A 22,390-nucleotide genomic window follows, 5' to 3' on the forward strand; every position below is an offset into this window, starting at 1 on the left:
GACGCTGCCTCACGAAACCTGCAGGTCACTCTTCCAACCTTGTGTACCGTTTCCTTCATTAACATTGCATCAGTCCAATCCTTCCTCGTCCAGTTCAGGTATTTTTTATACGTTCTGTTTTTTTGACAAAATGAAATTAATGTAGTTTGAAATATATAATTGACAATTACTCATTGCGAATAATTTGTATCACACATTTATAAAAAAAAAACAGGTAAAAGAAAAGAAATGATAAATTAAAGAGGCTGCTTTCGCAAGTACGATGACAGCGTGTGCAATCGTCGGCGATTATTTTAAAAATTCATTGCTGAAGCTTGCAAGAGCTCCCAACGACACATTTGCATACAACAGGAAGTGCACCGCGGGAAACCCGTCGTCTCGTCTCGTATCGCACCTGTAGACCATGAATAACGCGCTACAGCTGCATGTCATATTCGCAGCGGCATTAATTTGTCGCTTGCCCACGATACTTCTATTGATAAGTAATGGTACGTTTAATTTTTATTTGTTTGAACTAATGCGAAGTTTCCCGCGTTCAATCTTAATGCAAAACTCGTTCGAGTTTTGATAAAAATGATCAAACGATTGCTGGTTCTTTTCAAGATAATTTCGCGCTAAATAATTACATTAAGTAATGCAATTATTTTTTGAAGAAATAAAGTATATAAACATCCGATGTAGCTAGCATATTTAAATAAGGGAACAGCAATTTCTTAATTGTTTTTTTCAACAATTAGGATTTCTTTTGATTTATTATTATAATTATTGATCACATAACTTTTATCGCCCTCAATCAATCTTATACAAACGGAAATCGAATTTGGCATGCCTTCGCGAAAATATTCGCTCTGCTGCACCTTTCTCGCTCTCAATTTGCGCGCGCGTTTCTTATTTCCTCGAGAGCGAGAGAAATTCGCAGACGGAGATGGAGAACGACTGAAAAACGCAAAGCGCGATTGGAAGGGAGAGCGATGCTGGGGTCCAGATCGAGGTTGAGCAAGGAGGAGTGAAGGGGGAAGGGAAGAGAGAGAGATGAGAGAAGGAACGACGCGTGGAAGATGCCGCGAGGATTGCGCACCTGGTCCTCTCTCCCGGCTTTCGCGGCGACGCCTGCGAAGGTGCCAGAGGACGGGGGGACCGAGCAGCGGGAACGAGAGGACCTCTCAGACGTGGCCTGTCCCCCCTTTCGGCGAATTGGGGGCGGTAACGAGTGGAGGCGCGCACCAAGTCCGCAGGCGCCGGAAACGGGTGCTCGACTTGCGCGTCGTGTACAGCACCCGTCATCCCTTCCGTTTCGCAGGGCTCATTGTGCGAGAAACACGCCCCACCGTCGCGACGGCGTACGGCCTCCGGAAGTGACGAAATCGTGCCAGACGCTCGCGAGAGCTGGCCTGCCACGTGCGGCCGCGTGCCCTTTGAGTCCGTCATCGATGGTCCCTTTGACCGCTGGTTCACGTTGCCGATTGCGACCGTAATCTTAACTGACCCCTTATTCGATTTATCATTATAGTTATGACTTATTAAACTGCGATTATCAAAGGACTAGATGATATTTTTGAAACTTTATGAAAAAACAATGCATCGCATGAATCGTATATAAAATTTAATTTTCAAATAAAAACTAACTTTTGTAATTCTTCAGTTAATTCAAAAGCCTCGTCTCTCCATAGCGAGATGATGTGATTAAAGAACACGACGTTCGAAAATCATAGAAATATCATTTAGCTCTATTCGATACACGCGTTCTATGTGATTACTGAAGCTAAAGCTCAAAACCGCGTTGCATACATAATACTTCTAAAAAATTAAATATAAATTTCCAGCGAGGCGCCGTTGAACAATCCAAGACGTTGTTCCTCTCGAGTTCGCTCTCCCACATTCCTTTCATACTTTTTGGAGCTTTATCTGCACTTCGCGCGCGTTTCTTATCCGTCGCTGTTAAGCTCGCCTGCGTTTATCCGTGCGTTTTCTCCCACGGGTCTATATCCATGACATTACCCTTCTCGGTTCGCGCAAAGTATCGTCGACAGTTCGCCGGTAACGGCACTGCCGAGCGTTTCCATTTCTATGCAGCAGAATGGAATGGAGTTCAATGACTCGAAAGGGGCCCGGGGAGAAAAGGGAACAAGGAGAGAGGGCGGCGGAGGCGTCTTTCGCGGGATTGACTGCGGGTGGACGAGCTCGGGGCGAGCTTTCACGCGCGTGAGCTCGCGCGTAAGTAGGAAAACGCGCCGCGGATGCGATGGAAAGCACACCAGAGAGACAGAGGCGGAGCTTTCATCGCATCCACCTACAAGCCCACCTTTCGCGGGAGCCGTGTCGTCCGGTCCCAGGTTTCCCGGACCTTTTCCGCAGCCGTGCTCGTCTCCCTCTCCTCTCTCCTTCTCTGTTTCTATCTCTCCATCTTGCTTTTCCATTTTTTAGTTGCCACCACCACCTCTGCCTCTGGGAGTGGACCTGATGTTTTCCTTCATCGACTGCCTCACAACGGTAATGGTGAATCCGCACCAGCCAGCCGGGTTTCGCAGTCTACCTACTTCAGAACACGCCTGTGGGGAGACAGATATGTGAAGACACCTGGGAGTGGCAGATAAAAATGTTAAACAGGACACGCGGCTATTAGATCCAGCGAGTATGACGAATGATCGGATTAGTCTTGAAATAACGGCAGGACTCGAGCAAGAACTGGACGGCGCTGGAGAACATCGCCAGGACTTCGAGGCAGAAACGCAGCAGCGCGAGATTATGAAAATGCGACGGACATTGTTGTAAAGACCGTCGTAAGTGTCTAGCTAATTGCCGCGTAAAAATTCAATGCGATTGAAATTTAGAAAGATTTGTAGTGCGAAATGCTGTTCTGAAAATTGTACCCATTCAGTTAGGCACGACCGGAGACGACGCGCTCTCTAATAGCGACGATTAGGCATCGATAAGTAGTACAAACAACTGATCTGCGTCGACCGACTTCCTCGTTTGCGCTCGTGACAACGTTATTGTAATGTAAACGCGTTATCGTGTCGAAAGGAAGCAGGCGAGGTCCATAGAAACTTTTTCTCGCACGAGAACCACCAAGCCACCATCTTGCCATGGTTTCGTCGCTCTTGCACCCCAAAATGCACCCCGGCTGCGCCGCAAGCTCTTTCCCTCCCTCTCTCTTGGGAGGGAAATCCGGAGATCCATACGGAACGCGAATACCGGGCCCCACCTTCGTTGCCACTTTAACCACCGCCGCCTCCTCCACTTCCGTCTTCACCGCCTTCACTTCCGCCAGCCGCCCCTCGCCCATCACGCGCTTCGAGAACTCCGGGTGCGCCATTTTGCACGACTCTTTTTTTTCCCGCAAGGTCTACGGTGACCTTTTCGATCTCCCTTCGTGATCCCAGGTTCCACTTCCTCCGCAGCTTTAATCAGAGTCTAACCCCTGCGACGAGAGGACGGTCGCACGAAGACAAAAAACGGAAATTAAACGTTATACATTCGCAAAACTCACGCGTTTAGCATATATTTTTAAGAGCCGCTTTCTTCCTTCCCTCGCGCGCGACATCACACACGATTTTGTTGGAAAATTATTAACCGAATCCTTTCTAGATTCTCGTTAAAGAGATTACGCTTGTCGAAATACTATTTTGTTTTTTTCTCTATTAATCTAAAAATAGATAAATATCTCGTACGTACCTTACGTATCTTCTTCGGCGAGCCTGTTTAAATCGGCGATTCGAGAGGGAGAAATAACTTGTGACAATGCAACATATACTCAGTTGTATATTCCATGATCGTTTTATTTCGATTACAGAACAGCGATCGGGAGGACTTACTTCTCTTCTTGATCCGTTTAGTGTATTTACATTTCGCTTGTGCATCGCGGGAGACGGGTTTGGTGATCATCTAAAAGTTCTTGTAATTATACGAAAACGGCGAGCGTCGGAAAGCCGATCATCAAGAAACGAATGCGTTTTCGAAGGGCAAAAGATGCCGTGGATCCCACGCAAATAATTCAAAAGTAAACGAAAAAGTCACACAGCCGATCGGCTTTCTCTCGCATCGTCCCTTCGCGTAAAATCTTAAAGATTCCTTAATTGTCGTTGGCAAACGAAGATATTGTAGAGCGCTGCGCGTCTCGCAGTTTTCTCGCGAACGATCTCCGTCATACGTTTAATCCGAGTGCATATATTAGGTTGTACACTTATAACACTTTACTGAATAATAAACAATTGTTTCAGACGTCTATACGAGAAGTTTGTGAAGCCGTTGGAGGCGTTAAATCTGAAAGAACGGAACAATTGGTTGTGAAAATTAACCGCAATGAAGAAATAGCGCGGTAAGAGCTTGCAGAACAACTTGACGGCTCCGAATGAATTCTGAATGAACACGTCGATCGTTGTAAACGCGCGGAACTACGTCAGGTGAGACTCCTGGAGTGACGCTCGGCTGGCGATTGTTAAGAACTAACGGAGTTAATTTACTAGCTCTAAGATGCATGAACGTACACACTAGAGAGTTAATTTACGTAACGCAGAGAAATATACAAATATTTACAGGGGGCCCGGGCGCTCGCTGATAACGTTGCCTGGCCGATTCCGGATTTCCGGGACGGCCGATTGGAGAACGCGGCTCTTGAGACGCCGGGGTCGACTCGTTCACATGTAGATGCGCCGAAGATCGGACGGCGACGTTATCATGTTGCATTGCGGACACAGCTTCTTCGCACCCTGAAACAACGGAACTTTATTTCTCAACGAGCCTCGGACGCCCGCCGGAACTCTCCGCGAACTTGGAGAATGAACCCCGAACGCGTTGTAAAATGAATGAAATGGGCAATCAACACTCACCAGCGTATGCAGCCAGCATTGCTCGCAGTGCACGTGCCAGCAACAAACCGAGGTAACTGGCTTTTTATACTGTTCCTGAAACGGAGAATTTATTCGCGTTCGAGAAAAGTTGAATAAGATAATTGACGGTGTCGCATTTTTACCGCTAATTAAGTTAATATATTTCGAAAATAACTTTAGGGTTTGTTTTATTTTTTAATTTCGGTTTAAATTAACAAAATAAATTAATGCGATTTTATATATTCGCGGCCTTTACGTAAACGACATTTTTATCGGGATCGTCAAGTATTCCCGCCGTTCATTCACCGATAGCGATCGTGGATCGATAACGCCTTTAGGTGAATCGCGCATTGGAGCCAACTTCATACGAGCCGTAGTTCGCTATAATGTGTGACCGCCCTTAATTTTACTGCCGCCATTTTGCGATCAAGATCGGCGTCTTATTTCGTGCGGCGAGTTCGAGCGCGGTTCTCTTGCATGGTACGCGGACCTGCAACAAAGTGCAGCGAGTCCGAGGACAAAGCCACATCGAGAACGGGAACACCGAGAGGCGATTACGGGTAAAGCTTTTTCACTACTTGGTTAATTCAAATACGTGCGGCGTATTAGCGAATAATTCATCTCGTCATCTAAATATTTCCCGACTGCCGCCAGCGGGAAATCGCGGTCGAATTTTACGCGTATTTTATACGTCGCCGGAATTATTTACGAGTTGCGAAACATGCGTTTTCAGATCACGAACGAAACGCGATGAAATGATATATATATGTATATATATGCATGTATATATACAATGTAATATTACAGGAATGTAATAATGCAAAATGCGATAAAGCGCGCCGTTTTCCAGCTTATTTTTCGCATGCTTAATTTGATTTTTCACAATATTAAAGCCAGCAAGTTATCCATACACGATCCGGTGAACTAATTACGGTGACTCAATTACAACTACATGCCGTATTAACGTTCAAAAGTTAATCGGCGCAATTTTTGTGTCCGATAATCGTTGTCGGAGAGCGAAACCTAATTTTTAATATTACGCCCCACGATCCGTTTGTTCATTTCGTCAAACGATATAATATTTTTCAGATAGAACGCGATATGAAAAGCTCGACTTATTCGTAATCGATCGACTTACCATGCAGATGAGACACTTGAAGGGTTGCCCGCGCATCTCGGCCTCGAGCTCGCGGATACGGCCGCGAAGGGCCTCGACGACGGGCGTATCGCCATCTCTCCTGGGCGACGTGGAGGCACCCTCGTCGGGATCGTTTTGCTGGGCACCAGGCGTCCCGGCGCCCGGCTCCGGCTTCACCTCGACCAGGCCCTGTGTTGTGAGACCTGGGTCGGGAGTCAGCTGTTGCGGCGTGTGCGGCGCGTTCGGTGAGATGACCGCTTCGCGAAGCGCGTCCCGTTCCTTCTGTTCCCGCGGCGTACCGTCGACCCGCGGCGCGACCACGTCCGCTTCGGAATACTGTGCGGGTCCAAACTCGGCGGCGTCGTCACCGTCGACCACCAGGTCGACATCCTCGTCCTCTTGGTTACCACCTCCGCCTCTGCCACCGCCGCGGTTGGTCGAGGAAGTCGCGAGGCCCGCAGCTACACGAACAGAGAAGCGTGAGTCTCTTAGCGTGTTTCATTACTACTCGCGAAAGTAAATTGAAGCTTGAAAAGAAGCTGGGGGCACGTTGTATGCGTTTAACAGCCGCAGATTTAATTCAATTTACGAGTTCCGCGCGTGTCGTAATAAACGCGGGTAATTTAGCGGCGTAGATCGACTCACCGGAGAATCCACCGACGAGCATGGACGTGGCGCGCACCCTTGTTTGGCCAGCCCACTCGTATTCCTCGTACTCGGGATCACCTTCGACGTCAACCTCTTCTTCGTCGACGTTTGCATTCTGTCCGGCCGGGTTCCCATTGTTCTGCTTGTTCAAACATCGGTCAACGTGCTGGTTTAACTCTTCCGGGGTACCTGACAGCCGTTCGCTACAAACTGGACAGGATGCTTCGTCTGCTTTCCGCTTTCGGTTTTTAATGCGTATTCTGGCCTGCACAGAAAGAAGTAACGCGCGTCCATATTATTAAGCGATATTAGATTAAATTATTATGTACGATATCTATTGTAATTTATTATAATAATAAAATCTAATAATAAAATCATAATACTATAATATAATTGTGATTGTAGATGGAAGAAACGTGACGAACCTGTCGGTTGGCCTTGATCCTTTTGTACGTCTCCCATCTACCCTGAGGGGTGCCATCCGCCGCCGACGGGGCATGCAACATCGGGCCATGGGGATGGTCTTGGGGATGTGTCGGCGGCAAGGTCGACCTCGAGGGTCGAGGCCTCGAAGACGCTGAGGAGACCTTGTACAATCGATCGAGCTCCTGGGCAAAATGTTGCTCGAGCTCCTGCGGTCTCACCGTCACTCCGCACACCGGACAGCAAGACGGATCCGAGGGGAATTTCTTCTTGCCTGAAAACAGAAGAAATTTAAATTAAGATAGCCGTTCGACATCGAGTGCGTTTCTTGTACTTAAGAATTATTATTTCGTATTAATGCTTCGTCGGAATTTCACATTTTCACGTCTCTCAATTATAATCGCATCAAATTACAACTCTAAGAGCAATTTTAATAAATTTTCTCCGACAAACGGCGGACAAGTGTCATTATGGTAATGTGCATTGCTCACTGTGCGTCAGTAAAAAGGGCTGTCTCTAAAGTATAATAATTTTCAATAAGGAAGAAAACGCAAGATGAAAAGAAAGAAAGATATTTTTTTATTCGTCAATTAAACGTATTTAAGAGACGCCTTTGATGTCCTCGGAAGTGAGGATTTAGATGTCGTACACGCCCGAGGAACGGGATCACCGGGGGCAGTCTCCTCTTGGAAGACGTCGTCTAACACGATTTAAAAAGTATTCAACTCGCGTCGTAATTACTTTCCGCGGACTAGTCGAGCCGTCGAGACGCGCGCGTCGCATTAAGCCCAGAAACGAGCCGCGAAACGAAAACCACCGTCGCAGGTCAACGCGGTCCGGCTCGTTTACTCGCAATTTATTGCCCCGTAAAACTGTAAGTAAAAGGGGAAAGAAAGGAAAGGCGGAAAGGCAGCCGAAGGGAAGTAGGAGGGAAAGGGGACGGAGGAAAAAGCGCGGCGCAAACGGCCGCGTGGCCGCGGTAATCCAGCGGGATACTTCTGTCCCAACGCACTCTGACAGGAATGCATAATTAATTGCGAAAGCCTGTCGCCGCCTGCGCCCCGCCGACTCGCAAGCACGGCCGTCGAAGTAAATGCATAAAACTTATAGGCGAAGTTCGCGGTGCCGACGTGCCGGATTCCTTCGGTTGATTTTAATTACGCGTTAATCGCTCGTACCTCAGCGCGGCTTCATAACGTCGCCGGCTCGCCGGAGAAATACCGAGGGCTTTTATATGGCGGTAAATATTTATTGCGAGACGCGATAACCGCGGCCGGAGGAGGCACGAAACCGAGATTGCGATCGTGACGCAGCCTCCGATGCATCCGTCAGCTGTATGCCACTGAGAGTTTTATTTTGACGGTTTATCTCGAAAAAGCGCGACGCTTTCGGGCGCTCTGAGACGTCCGAATGTGCTTGAGTCGTCGAATCTTAAATTGAAATCTACGCGATGGCACTTTTAGGGATAATGCCGCAATGCGGTCCGAATTTATCGACTAGGTAATTATTCGGAAGCGATTTATAGACCGAACGCGGCGAACGTGCGTCATACATTGTAATTTACGCCGAAAGGCCTGAAGAGAATTCCGCTTGTATCGTATTACCTATGTGTCGTGCCATCTTTATGATCGTTTGAAATTGTACCTTGATTTACATACCGCTGTAATAATAATGTGAAAATTTATCGAATGCACTAAACTTTCTGTTTCTTAATAACAGAAATTAATTTACAAAAAAGCGCACGGACAATAATTATGTATTCCCGACACGTCGAACTATGTATGTATGTATGTATGCATGTATGTACTTCGAATAGTTCTCGGATTGTCGCCGTTTCAAAATTAGTCTTGTTACCTACACAACGAAACCTTTCAGTTGCACTTCCATTTGTAATAATAAATTGCTCTTCGTCTGCTGCAAACGACCGTAAATAGATTGCATAGATTGACGAGCGATATCGCGGAAATCTAGTTAGGCAGGCATGTCTGCTTTTACGATATCGATGTCAAGACGAGTGGTAAATCAAATTATCACGTTCAAAAACGCGTTTTCCTTCCGGTGATAAACACATCAGCCGAAAGCCTTAATTAGCATGCGGTTGCAATTTTCAAAGCGTTTTTGCTTTTTAACGAGATTTCTCGATTACATCATGTCGATGCTCATTAAAGATATTCTTTTAATAATAACTTTTTAACTAGGAACCGTTATTTTTCTCTCGTTTATTTTTAAATACTGATATTTTATTTGCATATAAAACTGTGTTATGTATAAATTAATCATAATTATTCTGCAAAATTTTCCCAAATTTTATTAAAGTCTTCTCCAGTAATCTGATGATTACTATCGCAGACTAAACATGTACTGTATTAAATAATATTTTATTAATTCATAATTGCACCGTGCTTGGCATCGAATGTAAAATACTGCCGATTATAAAAAATAGAAAGAAAATTATAAATTCCGAAAAAAATAATACCTACCGACAGGAATTCCGTAGAGAGTACGAAAATAAACGTGCTACTGAGTGTTCGCACCTGCCGCTATTTTTCCGACGGTAAATGACGTCGTTTCAAAAAATAGAGAGAACTTGCGAAATAATTATCACGAGTTCGAAGGATTTGTTTCGATCTCTTATTAATTACATACTATTCTATATTAATAAAGACTCTAGAATATCCGATAATAAAATATTAATGAACGAGCCGATAAAAAAAGAAAAAAAGGGAACATGACAACATAAAAAAAAAACAGATTATCCTGTAAACCTTTTTTATTTTTTTATCACAATTTTTTATATTTTAAATATAACTCAAAGGCGATCGGCTCAGCGTTCGGTTTAACAAAAGGCGTCTATAGCCATAAGGGTTTGATTGCGACAAATGTTTTACGTCAACATGGCAAAGACAAGGGATATCCCTCGCCCTCACAAATCTTGACCCTCAAGGGTCGACTTGTAAAAATAGACGACGGACTCGCGATGTTCCCGCGACTTCCGGAAAAAGAGAAGACGGCTTGTTTAGATGTCATGCACATCGGAATTTTTAAAAGAAACCCATTTTATTATTTCAACGTAGAACTACGTTATTTTTTTATAATATTTTATACGACTAGACACTGTAAACCACGCGGGCAATTTGCTGTCGCTTAATTTATTTACAGTGCGTATTATTTATTCTTATTTCCTTTTACAGTAGATACGTTAAAAGAAATTGTTATACGTTTAATAATTTTTAATAATGAACTACGGATGCACGCGCGCATCTTATATGATACTTTAAATGCTTTCCGGTTTTTTAAATGTAATTTAAATTTATTTATACTCGAACAATAATTATATTACAATCTGTAAATTAATAATGTACAGTACAAATGACTGATCTAATTGATAAGAAACGGAACGTATCCGCAGGTCATAAATTCGTCATACATTTGTGTGAATATTCGGCATAATATTCAGAATAATATTTCAATAATATTCAGCTTGTAAATTTGTTTTACAGTACTTTGAACTTATGTAAGGTAAGCTCCGTAGTCAATGGTATACGTGCCTCGAGCACCTTCCTTCCCCCCACTCCTGCGCCTCACTCGACCGTGTGAAGCAGCGCACGCAGTACGCAGTCGACGAGAGCGCTTCACAGAGCATGCAGTAACTAACCGAGGGAGCGTCGTACGAATCGAAAGGTAGTTATATTCGGCATATACAGCTCATCTCTATCACGAATTAGCCTTTGCGATTGACGATATATACGTGAAGCATCGATACGAAGCCAGTACTTGTCTGGGAATACTTTTACGATCATTCGCCACGTGGCTCCCTTACTGCGCGTTTTACTTGCCCGTTCTTCTCGTCGCATTCGATGGCCCTAGCAGTTCTTTCTCTAATTACAGGTAATCCGAGAGATGTATTATCGTCGCGAATATTACTGGAGCAAGCCGCGGCTAGTGGCGTACGTGCCTCGCAAGTGCTCCTTCCCCTGCCCCCGCATGTCCGATTCGACTGCTGGAGCAAAACGCGCAGTATTCATTAGGTCGAGTATCGTACGAAGCAAAAGGTAGGTTTATATTCGGCGTACACAGCTTATCGTTATCACGAATTAGCTTCCGCGATTGACGATCTTTACGCGAAGCATCGATATGAAGTCAGTGCTTGTCTCGGAATACATTTACGATTATTCGCCACGTGGCTCTTTTACTGCGCGTTTTACTTGCCCGTTCTTCTCGTCGCATTCGATGGCCCTAGCAGTTCTTTCTCTAATTACAGGTAATCCGAGAGATGTATTATCGTCGCGAATATTACTGGAGCAGGCCGGGGCTAGTGGCGTACGTGCCTCGCAAGCGCTCCTTCTCCTGCCTCCGCATGACCGGTTCGACCGCTGGAGCAAAACAGGCAGTACTTACGAGGTCGAGCATCGTACGTAGCAAAAAGTAGGTTTATATTCGACGTACACAGCTTATTATTATCATCAGCTAGCTTCCGCGATTGACGACCTTTACGCAGAGCATTGTTATAAGTGCTTGTTTCAGAATAGTTTTACGATCATTTATCACGCGACCGATTTACTCTTTCGTCTTTTACTCACACGTTCTTCTCATCGCGGACGTCCGAGTCTATTCCGTGTTATTTAACCAACTCTTTTTCTGATTGCAGATAAAAATCCAGAGAAAGTGTTATCGTCGCCGATATTATTCAACTAACGAACCGCAGCCGATTCGTCTTTCTCGTAAGTGCCGCTAGTTTATCGGTCGATTTTTTTGTGCGAATGTTCCTCGCAATTGTAAAGTCACGGTTACGGTTGTCATTAGTTTCCTGTGCGCGGAAGGATGGCTCGTCACGTCCCATCTGGGAGGAGGAGGAGGCCCAGGAAGGGCATCATACCTCGGCGGATCATCCCAAAGGTAAATATAATTTTTGCTTCCACAAAATTGCATTACAATTGAAAGTCTTTCGTCTTTTACCGGGATTGCTTTTCCATTTCGATAATAATTAGAAATAATAGAAAATTGTATAATGAACAATTAAATAAGTCGCGTGAGAAGTATTGTTTTAAATATTTAGAACGTTCCTATAATCAAAATTTTATTTGTGTTACAGGTATCATCGCAAATGCAGAAATCCGCTGCTGCGCATCGAACCGGTGAGTAAGCAGCATTTTTTTTTTTGCACTATGCTATGTTCAGTGTTTCGGAGAATCGTACAATTGAACGAAATTACATAAAACTCTTAATCAGCATCGGGGAAAAGCTACATTCATTAGATCTTTAGTTTTTCAATTTTTTAATATAGAATTCTTTAAAAGAAACATACAAATAATAAAATAATGCTCGTTTTCATTATTATTATAATACCGATAAATGTCATCAGCTATGGTTGGCGATGACTTTTAAATTCTCGGTTTCACGGTGGAATATTTACCGATTGCGACGGTGGTAAGCAAGGTAGGAAATGATATAATTTGTTTCCGGGCTGTAAATGCGCACGAAACGTTTGCAGTACAAACACGGACGCTATTTGACGAGCACTGGATGCATTACAGTGTTTTAATATTTTACATTTTAATAAAATGCTTTAATATTAAAGCTTATCCCCGTATGCAGTATAATGGGAATTTCATTGAAAATTAGGTATTTCGTTAATTGGATGATTCCGCCGTGATTTCCTCTGGCGGACGCGGACATTATTCGATATAGTGTCTATAATTACGTTTGTGTAATTTTCACGTTTTGTCCGCATAGCGGCTTCATTAAGTACGGCACTTTTGTACGGATAAATAAAGGCATGCGATTTAGTTAGAAATAGATACCAGGAAAAAAGAGGAAAGAAAAAAATACAATATCGATATTTAAGGAAGATTTTGAAATATTTATTAGTAAAAAAAAATTTTTTTTAATTATGACATTTAATAACAATAAAAAAAATAGAAAAAAAAATTCTCGGGAGGGCAAATATATCTAATTCCGAAATTTAAAAACTAACCCTTATTCGTACCGTTCCACGACGCGATGTACCTTTTTTTTAGATTAAATTAAATGACTGCGCGAGAGATAATGAGAAAATCCGATAGCGACTAAATGAGAAAGAGGAAGACGTACCGAATCAGCTGGGCGCGCGAAATCTTATCTCCACCTCGATTGGCCGTTAAGTACGGTGTAACATCTTTATTTACCCTAAGCCTTTTAGAATCGCGCGGTGTTTTAATATCGCGACACCAACTCCCCCCGTCCTCCTCCCCCTCGTGCACGCGGCCGTCGTCTTTTTATTTCGGCGTCGGAGTAAGTAGACGGTGAGCGCGCCTCTTTTAATTAAAGATACGCGACCGCTCTATCTCGAGACCACCCCGCTCTAAAGGGGACCAAGTGTAAATGATGGCGCAGTTATGGTCACGACTCGGAGAGATAGCCTCGCGAGAGAACGCGGGGATAACGGGCGGCATTGTCCTTTAATCGAAAGAAAAGATCCGCGACAAGAGATATTGGGAGCGCACGCGAGTCCGGCCGTGGGAGCTAAAGAATTTCCGCTCCTTCGCTGCTTCCGAATGTTGTTCTCACTTTCGAAACGAGTCGGCTAAATATTTCCCACAATCGTACAGTTGCAAATATAAAATTTAAATAGAGAATATTAATAAAATAAACGGTCAAGAAATATTTATAAAACAACACGGAGCGATTAAGGAAATATTATTTAAAAGTTGAACCAGTTTTTTTACGCAATTCAAAGAGCGTGAAAACTGCGATTGTTAGAGAGACATTACAATAAGTATCGCGTCTTTCTGCTTTTCGGCGAAGTACTCGCGCGAGAATAATTTCCGAAAGAGAAGAGAAAGTTGAAAAACCCTGCGTTGTCGTACGTTTTCGAGAGTTCGGCGACTTGTTGTAGAAGTGAAAACGTTTCACGGGTACGAGGAAGTGCGATAAGACGCGGCGCGGAGATACGAGAAAAAGCGACAAGAATTGGAGGGACGCATTGGGGAACGAACGAGATGGAGATATGAAAGAACCGCGGCTTAGCCAGCTGTCGACATCTTTTTCTTTCTCCTCCTTTTTATTTTCGCAAACCCTTGCGAACTACTTTGCGAGAAAACGACGTTGCTTCCGTTAATTATGTCAGCAGACGGCGGTCCTTAAACGCGAATCACCCCCTTTGACGTCCCAACGACCGTTGATGATAACGGCGATAAGGTCACGACGAGCTTCTTTCGGAGTCGAAAGTGCTCCTTATGCCCCTTTGAATTAGAAAAGACCCGCGCATGTTCAACAAACTGTAGATATTATTAATTAAAAATTATTCATAAATGATAAAATATAAAAACGTGTGAGGTTCCAAGAGCCTTTAATCACATGCGTGATTTTATTATCGTAGATTTTATTCTTCTAAAATAGAAATATACATCGGTTGACTAGAGTTGATCATTAATTATTTCCGTATTCCTTTGCGAAGTTCAATTATAATTTTAATTGGATTAATTAATACTCCGATAAATATTTTTAAGATATGAACTATTATTCTCGCTTTACGTAATTATCTGCCTTCGACGTATTTCACGATTAGTTTCCAATGTAAAGTTAAATGACAAATGTAACGCGATCAAGTAATTAACAATTGCGCTTCGTGTGATAAGTAAAAATACGTTCGTCACTTTGCGACGAGCGAAAGGAAGTCGAGAAAAGGCGACCTAAATAGTTTAATATTCTCAGCTCGGTAATTCTATTCGACGCGAATGCGAACTATTGCCGATCGATGGGATTAAATATTGATCACTTCCAATTCTGCGGAGAAATAGAACAACCAGGTGTAACGTGCCTTCGCGGACCGACGTCTATTCGAAGGTACGGCATTTAATTACCCGCACTCAATGATCGTAATTCGATGTCCATAACGTGTCTATAATGAAATAACGAATCAGACGAAATGTAATATTATCGATCGCCCTCAGTTCTATTTTCAGACAAAGATATTTGTATTTTCGTTAAATTTGACGAGCTTAACTATGCACTTGTCCATAAAAATAATTAAAAAATAATAAAGTAAAATAATAATTTGCAAAAAAAAAAAAAAATGAAGGCATTTGAGAAAAATCACCCGACAGTTCCGTTTCTGATATCGAAGGCAAAACGTTGGAGTGAAGTTTCAGGAGTAACGAATATCAAAGAAATGTACCATCGAGAAGCAATAATGTCTCGCGAAAAAAATAGAATAAAATAAATACATTACGAGGCAACGCCGAGCAAACGGTACACGACGGCGTGTGAAAAAGCGTCGCGATCGCGGGGCGATCTAATACTTGAAATTCGCACGGGCGCGTCTCTTTTATGGAATCTCGTTTCCGGGCCGCGCCACGCGCGCTCTCCCGTCGTTTATCCGGGGGAATGTCGGCATTCCCGAGCAGTTTAACATATCCCACGGAACAGTCCGGCAAACACGTCGCTTCCCGTCCCCTTCTGTTTCCGCGCGCGATACTCCTTTTCCCATCCGGAACTCGTATTTCCATCTCCGACCTGTGCTCCACGTCTCCGCCGTCTGCCTTTTCCTCCTCTTTGTCCTCGGAGCGCGTCGTCTGCGAACTCTGTTTCTTCCTTTCCCCTTTCAATTAGATCGCTCGCAAATTTATGTCCGTGCCCGTTTACTGTACTCGATATTCCGCCTTTCCGCCTTTATTGGAAGGGCCACCCTCGCGAAGAAGACTCGATTGGAAAAATAATCGCCGCGACGCTCGGATGATCGCGAAATCACGCGTCTGACATTTCTACGCGATAGTCACTTCGAAGTACGGGATCGTAGCATTGTGAACCGAAGGAAAGAATTTGATCTCGTGGCGGGCAAGCAATGGCCGCGTAATGGCAGGGCGAGAGGGACATTTGGCTGCAATTCGAGCGTCGCCTTTCGGGAGGGTTTATGGCCCCGATTTGGATTCCTGGCGCATCGGCCGCCATCTGAATGCCTCTGATTTAATAGAGAACATCAACGCGAACTCGAAGGGCGGCGAGGCGCCCACCGAAGGGCGAGGGGCGCGTTCACCGGCGGGGATGCGGCTTGGGTTTTCAAGCTTCGCGACACGAATCACCCTTTTCCTCCCAGTAATTACAACGCCGTTAGCCCGCGTGAATTTCGACAGCTAATCGCAGTCGTATATAATATAGGCGACGGCTAAGAAGCTTCGATTAATTATTCTCAAGGGTTCGATTAAAAATCAAATCTCGACGCGTCTCTGACGAGTCGCCGAGAGCTCGTCGATTTTTCCGCATTTGACGCGGATCTCGCGACCGTAAAAAAAAAAAAATTTACCACCGCCGTTCGGCTCTCCTCCGGCGGGATACAGGCTGCGGGTAATTAGCCCGGCGGTGGCGATGCAGTGTTTACGCGCGTTTTAATCCGGATGGGGCAATTAGTATATATCGATGGCGCCGGCGGTTACAGATGTACGGCAGGCACTTGTAACGGCCGTGGCGCGGCACCGCCGCGCGGTAATCCGGTTTTAATTAAATAACTGAGCTCGCCCTCGGGCGCCCGCGGGCGAGAGTCCTGGAGGTCCCTCCACCCCTTTTCGCGAGTCGTGTGCAAGCCGAAAGAGTTACGCGAAGCCTGAGTTTCGGTGTGGCAGCCGGGGGGACCGGGCACGACCACCACCGGGTGTCAGGCATTTAACCGCAACTGTTGTCTCGACGGCGTGGGTTACGAGCTGCCCCGCAAGTCTAGATGAGCGCGTGTCCCTCATCCCACGCGTGACGTCTTCGTCAGCGAGACATTTGTTCGCCCGTATTCGCTCTGGATGATTTTTACCGAGACGAGTCGTATGATTAATAATAATAAAAAAAAAAGAAAAATGTCAAACGGCGATTAATAATAAAATATGGCAAATAATTTCTCTATAAATGGATTACGGCTTAGATTGATCACGAGGTAAACGATGATGTAGATATAACAAGAAAGAGAGAGAGGACGAGTGGGAATATTGTAACAGCATAATGTGCATCACGTTGAAAGGCGCTTTCATTTTAGACGACAATGTTGAAAGTTTCATCGCCGTCTGACATTATTCTTGTCGTTGGGTTTTTAAATTTTACACGTGTCTGTCATGTATAACGCGAGCAAGCCCCGTGTTTGTGCGCCAATAATGGCGCGAGCGATATTGGCAGAGCTGCAAAGAAGAGCGCGGTTAAATAAAATTATGGAATTAACCGATGCACCTTTGCAAGATTGAATGCGTTATCGAGCGCGGACGTTACACCGGCAGGCAACCGACGAAAATAATTAATCGCTCTTTCAACGACGACGGCAATTACATCCACCATTAGATCGGTCTTCCATTTTGCGCCGTCAGATTAAATTATTGTAAACTTAAAAGCGGCATGTTCTGGACAATTAGAACACAAATTCCTGTCGACCGGCATTATTAATGTAGACTTAAATTAATCGAACGGATAATTTATATCTCTAAGAATAATGTTCCGCGAAGCATTTCGTATTTTAATCGCGTTATATAAATAAATTAGAAAAACCGCGCGGTGCTTAAAAAAAAATAAAATAAAATAGATTTAGTAATGAATTTTTTTACAATTATTTCCGCGAAATTGCTGAATCCTTTTACAGTGCGCGTCGTGTAATTTTACATTTACGGGTGATTTACGTGTCACTTTTTACGGGACACGTTGAAATTGTATGATAAAACGCGGTTCTTACGGAGGCACATTGAATACTCAAGTCGCCAATATCCGCGTCAGCGTTGGTTAACGACGAGAGGATAGCTTAGCGGAAGACGGAACGTCGATGGTACTCTTGGTTATTTACAGAACTCTCAATCTGCATTTCGATACCGCGTGGCGATATATCTGGGAAACGGAAATGCTTGGAATAGCGGTAAGATGATAAAGACCTTAGACTTTCAACGGTAATTTTTTATCGGAGACAAAAAAAAGCGGTCGTATGACAATGCATTATTAAAAATTAAGCATTTCTAAAAAAAGAAAAATAAACGGAAAGATTTCTTTGCATCGCTGGTTTCCGATTTCCCGATGATATATTATACGATTTCCGCGACAAGTCTCTCGACGTGATAACCGATTCAATTATCGTCGGCTCGAACTCAGCGATGCCAGTCTCGCGTGATCCTAATTATCGTGCGGCAAGCCGCGATTGCCCGGCAGCTCGGGGCCGTTTGTTTAATTAAACGCATGAAATCCGAGTTTACAAATATTACCTTTTCGGCGAGTTCGCGCGTAAATTCTAAGCGTTTAGTGGTTGTTAAAAGTCCCACGACGTCGTTTCGCGGATGCGGTTTTAATAACCCGCGCGTTTTAAAGAGGCATTTCTCGGTGCCGCAGGTAGAGAACTAAGTAAGCGAACGCTTTACGGATATCGTACAGGCTATTTCATACGCGGGGCTCGGAGGAAACTGAGGGCAGAAATAAAAAAAAAGTTAAAAAAAAATTATCGACAATTAGCAGATAACGTTCGTTTGAGCGAAGAGTCGAGTGGTTATTTAAAAGAGAAGTTCAATCATTGACGCGAACTTCCGTCGCGTGTTAAACATTAATTCGTAATTACGAAATAAAATCTCATTTGTCTCACGGAACTTGTGGGCGCATACAGGGAGGGTGAATATTTCTAAAATCGTTGAGAGGGCGATCGCTTCGCGAGCGATCCACGGCAAGCGCGACTCTGAAGGGCCTTGTAGATTAGCGCAGGACCGCTCGGCGATGACTCGGATGATCTTTCCTGACATATTTAAGAACTGGTTTCTTTTAACCGCGGCGTCAGTCAACCTAAGCGAGGACGGTATCTGTCGCATCACCTGCCAGGCGCAAGAGGAACATATTGTCGGCCGGTAGTAAAACCGAAACGACGCCGATACGCGAACGATAAGTCGTCGAATCGCGGGGCCGCTTTTAAAATTGGACGCGGCGGTGATCGGACAATTATTTTATATTATGCTCCATATCGTTGCGCGCCCAGCGTATTTTTAGGGCCGGCCCGAGCGCCTTTAACGACAATTTTACGTTCCCCATCGCCGGGGCGAGGTGAGTGACATACCGAGAAAAAGGAATCGCGAGGCTGTTTGTTTCGGGTCTCATTTGGACGACTAGCAGTCCAGATATTTATATTTTTACGTGGAAAAGAAAGAAAGAAAAAATAATCCCGACGGGAGAAAAAAAAAAGTCCGACATTTCGTTTTCCTCGCCAGTTTAAGAATATATTTAAAATCTTTTAGTTTTTATACGTCGGACTTATTTCAATGCTCGACGAGCTAGATTGCGTAAAGAGAACGCAATACGTTCTTGCTAAATGTATCGCTGTAGGAATCAAGCTGATAGAAAAGTTCGCATTGTCTAGTTAATTAATTACCGCCTTCCCGATGTGCAGTTATTTTCTTAATCCTCGCGATATAACGTATGGGATTGCGCGAACAATTTAATGCGTTTCCTTACGGCGTCGTGCAATCTCCAGCGAATAATAAAAGAGTCGCGAGAAGCGGGCGGTGTGATTTGCGAGCAGATAATATTTCCATGTTAATTAGGCCGCGAGTTCTCCGTCGGTTTCGCTTGTATGTTAATATCTTCACGCTTATTGCTCCCGGATATTGCGTTAACGTATCGCCGCCGCGCATCTTTCGCCGTTTGCCACTTTTTTTTCTTTGCACGCCCCACGCGATAAGTCTTTGAGTAATGAAGCACTCAATTAAGATCGATATCGTCCGGCCGACAGGTGTGCCGCCGGTGAAGTGAAAGGCGAAATCTCCTGCGATTTATCGCTCAGCTTCGACAAACAATATACAACTTGCGAGACAGGGCGACAATTATTTCACATATTTCTATTTATTATTGCCTCCGCTCGCTAATATTTTCCGTAATGAGACGGAGAGTCTAAATGACACGAGGTGAAGGCGTCCCCAGGACTCACTTTCGCGTTCGCCTGCGACGCGGCGGTAGCCGTGGATTGTCTGCAAGTTACCGTAGCGGATATCGTGCCGTAAGTTTGGCAGTTATGGGTATAAGGGAACCGAGGGTTGTGCCTCGTAAGTGCAACTCGCGCGAAGGGCCCCGGCGCCGCGCTGAGTCCTTTCATGCATACCGTAGTATCCTGCGTCCCGTTCTTGTTCCTCTCGCTTTGCCACTACGTTCTCGCTCGTCCCTTTGTCTCTCCGCGTTTCTGATAAGAAGCTCGTCCTTTCCTCGTCTCTCCTCGCGATATTCCCACCGTCGGCTCCTCGAAGGACAGTATTCCGCCGCGAGTTATCACACGGTATGAATTTCACGTCGCGCTTTCGCACATAAAACGACGTTCGGTCGTGCACGACGCACGAGGGGGAACGAAGGACGAAGACGTATTACGGGACGAGGCGAAAAACCCGGAGGGTCGTCTAATTCGCTTTTACAGCTCCGCAGCAGGCAAAGAGAGAGAAAGAGAGAGAGAGAGAGCTCGGCTCTGATCAAAAAACGTCACCTGCGTACGGCAATCGCAAGCGAAGAGCGACGCGGCCCTACGGTCGCCCGGTAATTCGAAAGAGATTTATGTGCCGCCGCGAGTTCTCGCCGCCGCGAGACAGGACGGAAAAAGGAGAAGCCCGGCTTCTCGAGACGCTCGACGCTAACCGCGCGCGAGAGGCACGCGATTGCGAGAGGTATTCGGGTTGCAATCGAACAAACTTATAAGGGAACATCCACTTGTAAGACGCTTGGATTTTAAATACGCCGTCGCCCTCGATTTTCTTACCGCCGAAGGAAGCAGCGCGTGCGAACTAAATAATTTTTAAGAATACAATCGTTATCACTTGAAACGTCATTGAAATAAAAATCGGTGATCCTTTAGTTAGGCATATAAAAAATAATCTGAGAGACTTCTTAATCGCAGTTGCGCGCGTGTCGCGTATAATCATTTTTGCACTCGTTATCAATTCGATATTCCGCGGGATATAAATTTGCGCGATAATTACTCACGTAACAGGTTCGGACAATGTCGTCAATTTTTCCCTCCACATACTTCTCTCTCCTTCTTTCTTCTCTCCCGCGTTCGTACGAACAAACAAATAAATAAGTCATGTCCCCGGCAGAGCGGTTGATGGCTACCGTCAACGTTTCAGAATCCCGAACATTTCGTCGAGCCCCGGTCTGTTTTCCTTGCACATCTGTCGAGTGGGTATCGCGACGCCGTTCAGGACCCTTCAGCTCTCTCGCGCGCTTAATATCAAAGAATCTTCCGGCGGCATACACGACGGCGGCATCCAGGGCGTTTCGGTACGCGGTAGGGCCGAGGGGGGGGGGTAGGAGAGGGCCGGGAAATCGGGATAAGCGTAGGGTTGTAGTTTTGGGAAAAAGCAGGGCGATGGTAATCTTTCCTTTGGCCGATGTGCAGAATCACGCGTCACCGCGTTTGCCGTCGGTCGTTTCATATAGACATTCCTTTCTGCCTTCCGCCGTGCTTGTTCCTGTATCCTCTGCTCTTCCGGCCATCCGCACGCACGTACGTACGCAGACACGCGTGCCGATACGGAGGGATGAGAGATTGAGGAAGGGAGAGAACGGGAGAGCAGAGAAAGAGAGAGAGAGAGGGGGGGATCATCATCCCCTTATTCGCCTGAGGTGATTCGCTCTCGAGATTGCGGATCGTCGAAATGAATTTATCGCCCGAGAATTTGCGTAAATCCCGGCGTAACGAGAAACAGGAAGAGCAGCTTCCGTCGCGCCGGATTTCATCGAAACGACGTCGATGTCGGTGATAAGAACGCGCTGAAAGGACGTTACGAGTTTCTTAGACGGTAGGAGAGGCCCGCCGGGAACGTGGAATGATAGAATCCGTGGAGGATCGCAGGGAAATATCGAAAAGACGTACTTAACGGAATATTTTTGCAAGTTTTACCTGATCATAATTAAGCAGTTCTTATTAATTAATTGATCTGCCGTAAAGTTATTTTGTTTTAGAAAAAAAGAAATATTATAATTGAACTGGATATTACAAAGCGCGCGCGTCGTTTACTCGTTCTTTTTCTCTCGTTTCTTTACGTCAAAGATAATTATTTTATGTTTAATCCTCAAAGTGAATACTTAATATATAACATTCGAGATAATAATCGGAATATAATCTTGCTGCAGTAAAATGTATACGAATGTTTCAGATGCAAATTCGGAGAAAATGCGAAAGTACCATGCCAGGCAACATCCTGAGAGGAGGAGCAGGTCCTGGATGGACATCGGGCTTCAGCGGAGCGACCCAGAGGTAAGAATAAATTTTCGTTTACGTAAAATTTTTAGCTTTCTTATTTTAAAAATAATTTTTTTTTAATTATTTATTTAATAAATTAATTGGAGACAAGTGTAATTTTTTTTTTAAAGTGAAAAATATTTTATACATCTCTATAATTGA

General features: G+C 44.8%; 1 protein-coding gene across 2 annotated transcripts in view; it reads right to left on the reverse strand.

Moving 5' to 3' along the window:
* Positions 1-3,651: 3,651 nt before the first annotated feature.
* Positions 3,652-22,390, reverse strand: part of LOC139108868 (E3 ubiquitin-protein ligase RNF220) — a 128,614-nt gene continuing 109,875 nt past the window's right edge. For both annotated transcript variants that reach the window (XM_070667509.1, XM_070667511.1), the window contains 5 exons: positions 7,041-7,312; positions 6,613-6,880; positions 5,968-6,428; positions 4,830-4,904; positions 3,652-4,709 (listed from right to left, as the gene is read on the reverse strand). In XM_070667509.1, coding sequence (XP_070523610.1) covers positions 4,638-4,709; positions 4,830-4,904; positions 5,968-6,428; positions 6,613-6,880; positions 7,041-7,312 — 1,148 coding nt within the window. In that variant the 3' untranslated portion in view covers positions 3,652-4,637. The remainder of the gene's footprint in view (positions 4,710-4,829; positions 4,905-5,967; positions 6,429-6,612; positions 6,881-7,040; positions 7,313-22,390) is intronic.

The sequence above is a fragment of the Cardiocondyla obscurior genome, linkage group LG16, assembly GCF_019399895.1.
Source record: "Cardiocondyla obscurior isolate alpha-2009 linkage group LG16, Cobs3.1, whole genome shotgun sequence".
Taxonomy (NCBI): Eukaryota; Metazoa; Arthropoda; class Insecta; order Hymenoptera; family Formicidae; genus Cardiocondyla; species Cardiocondyla obscurior.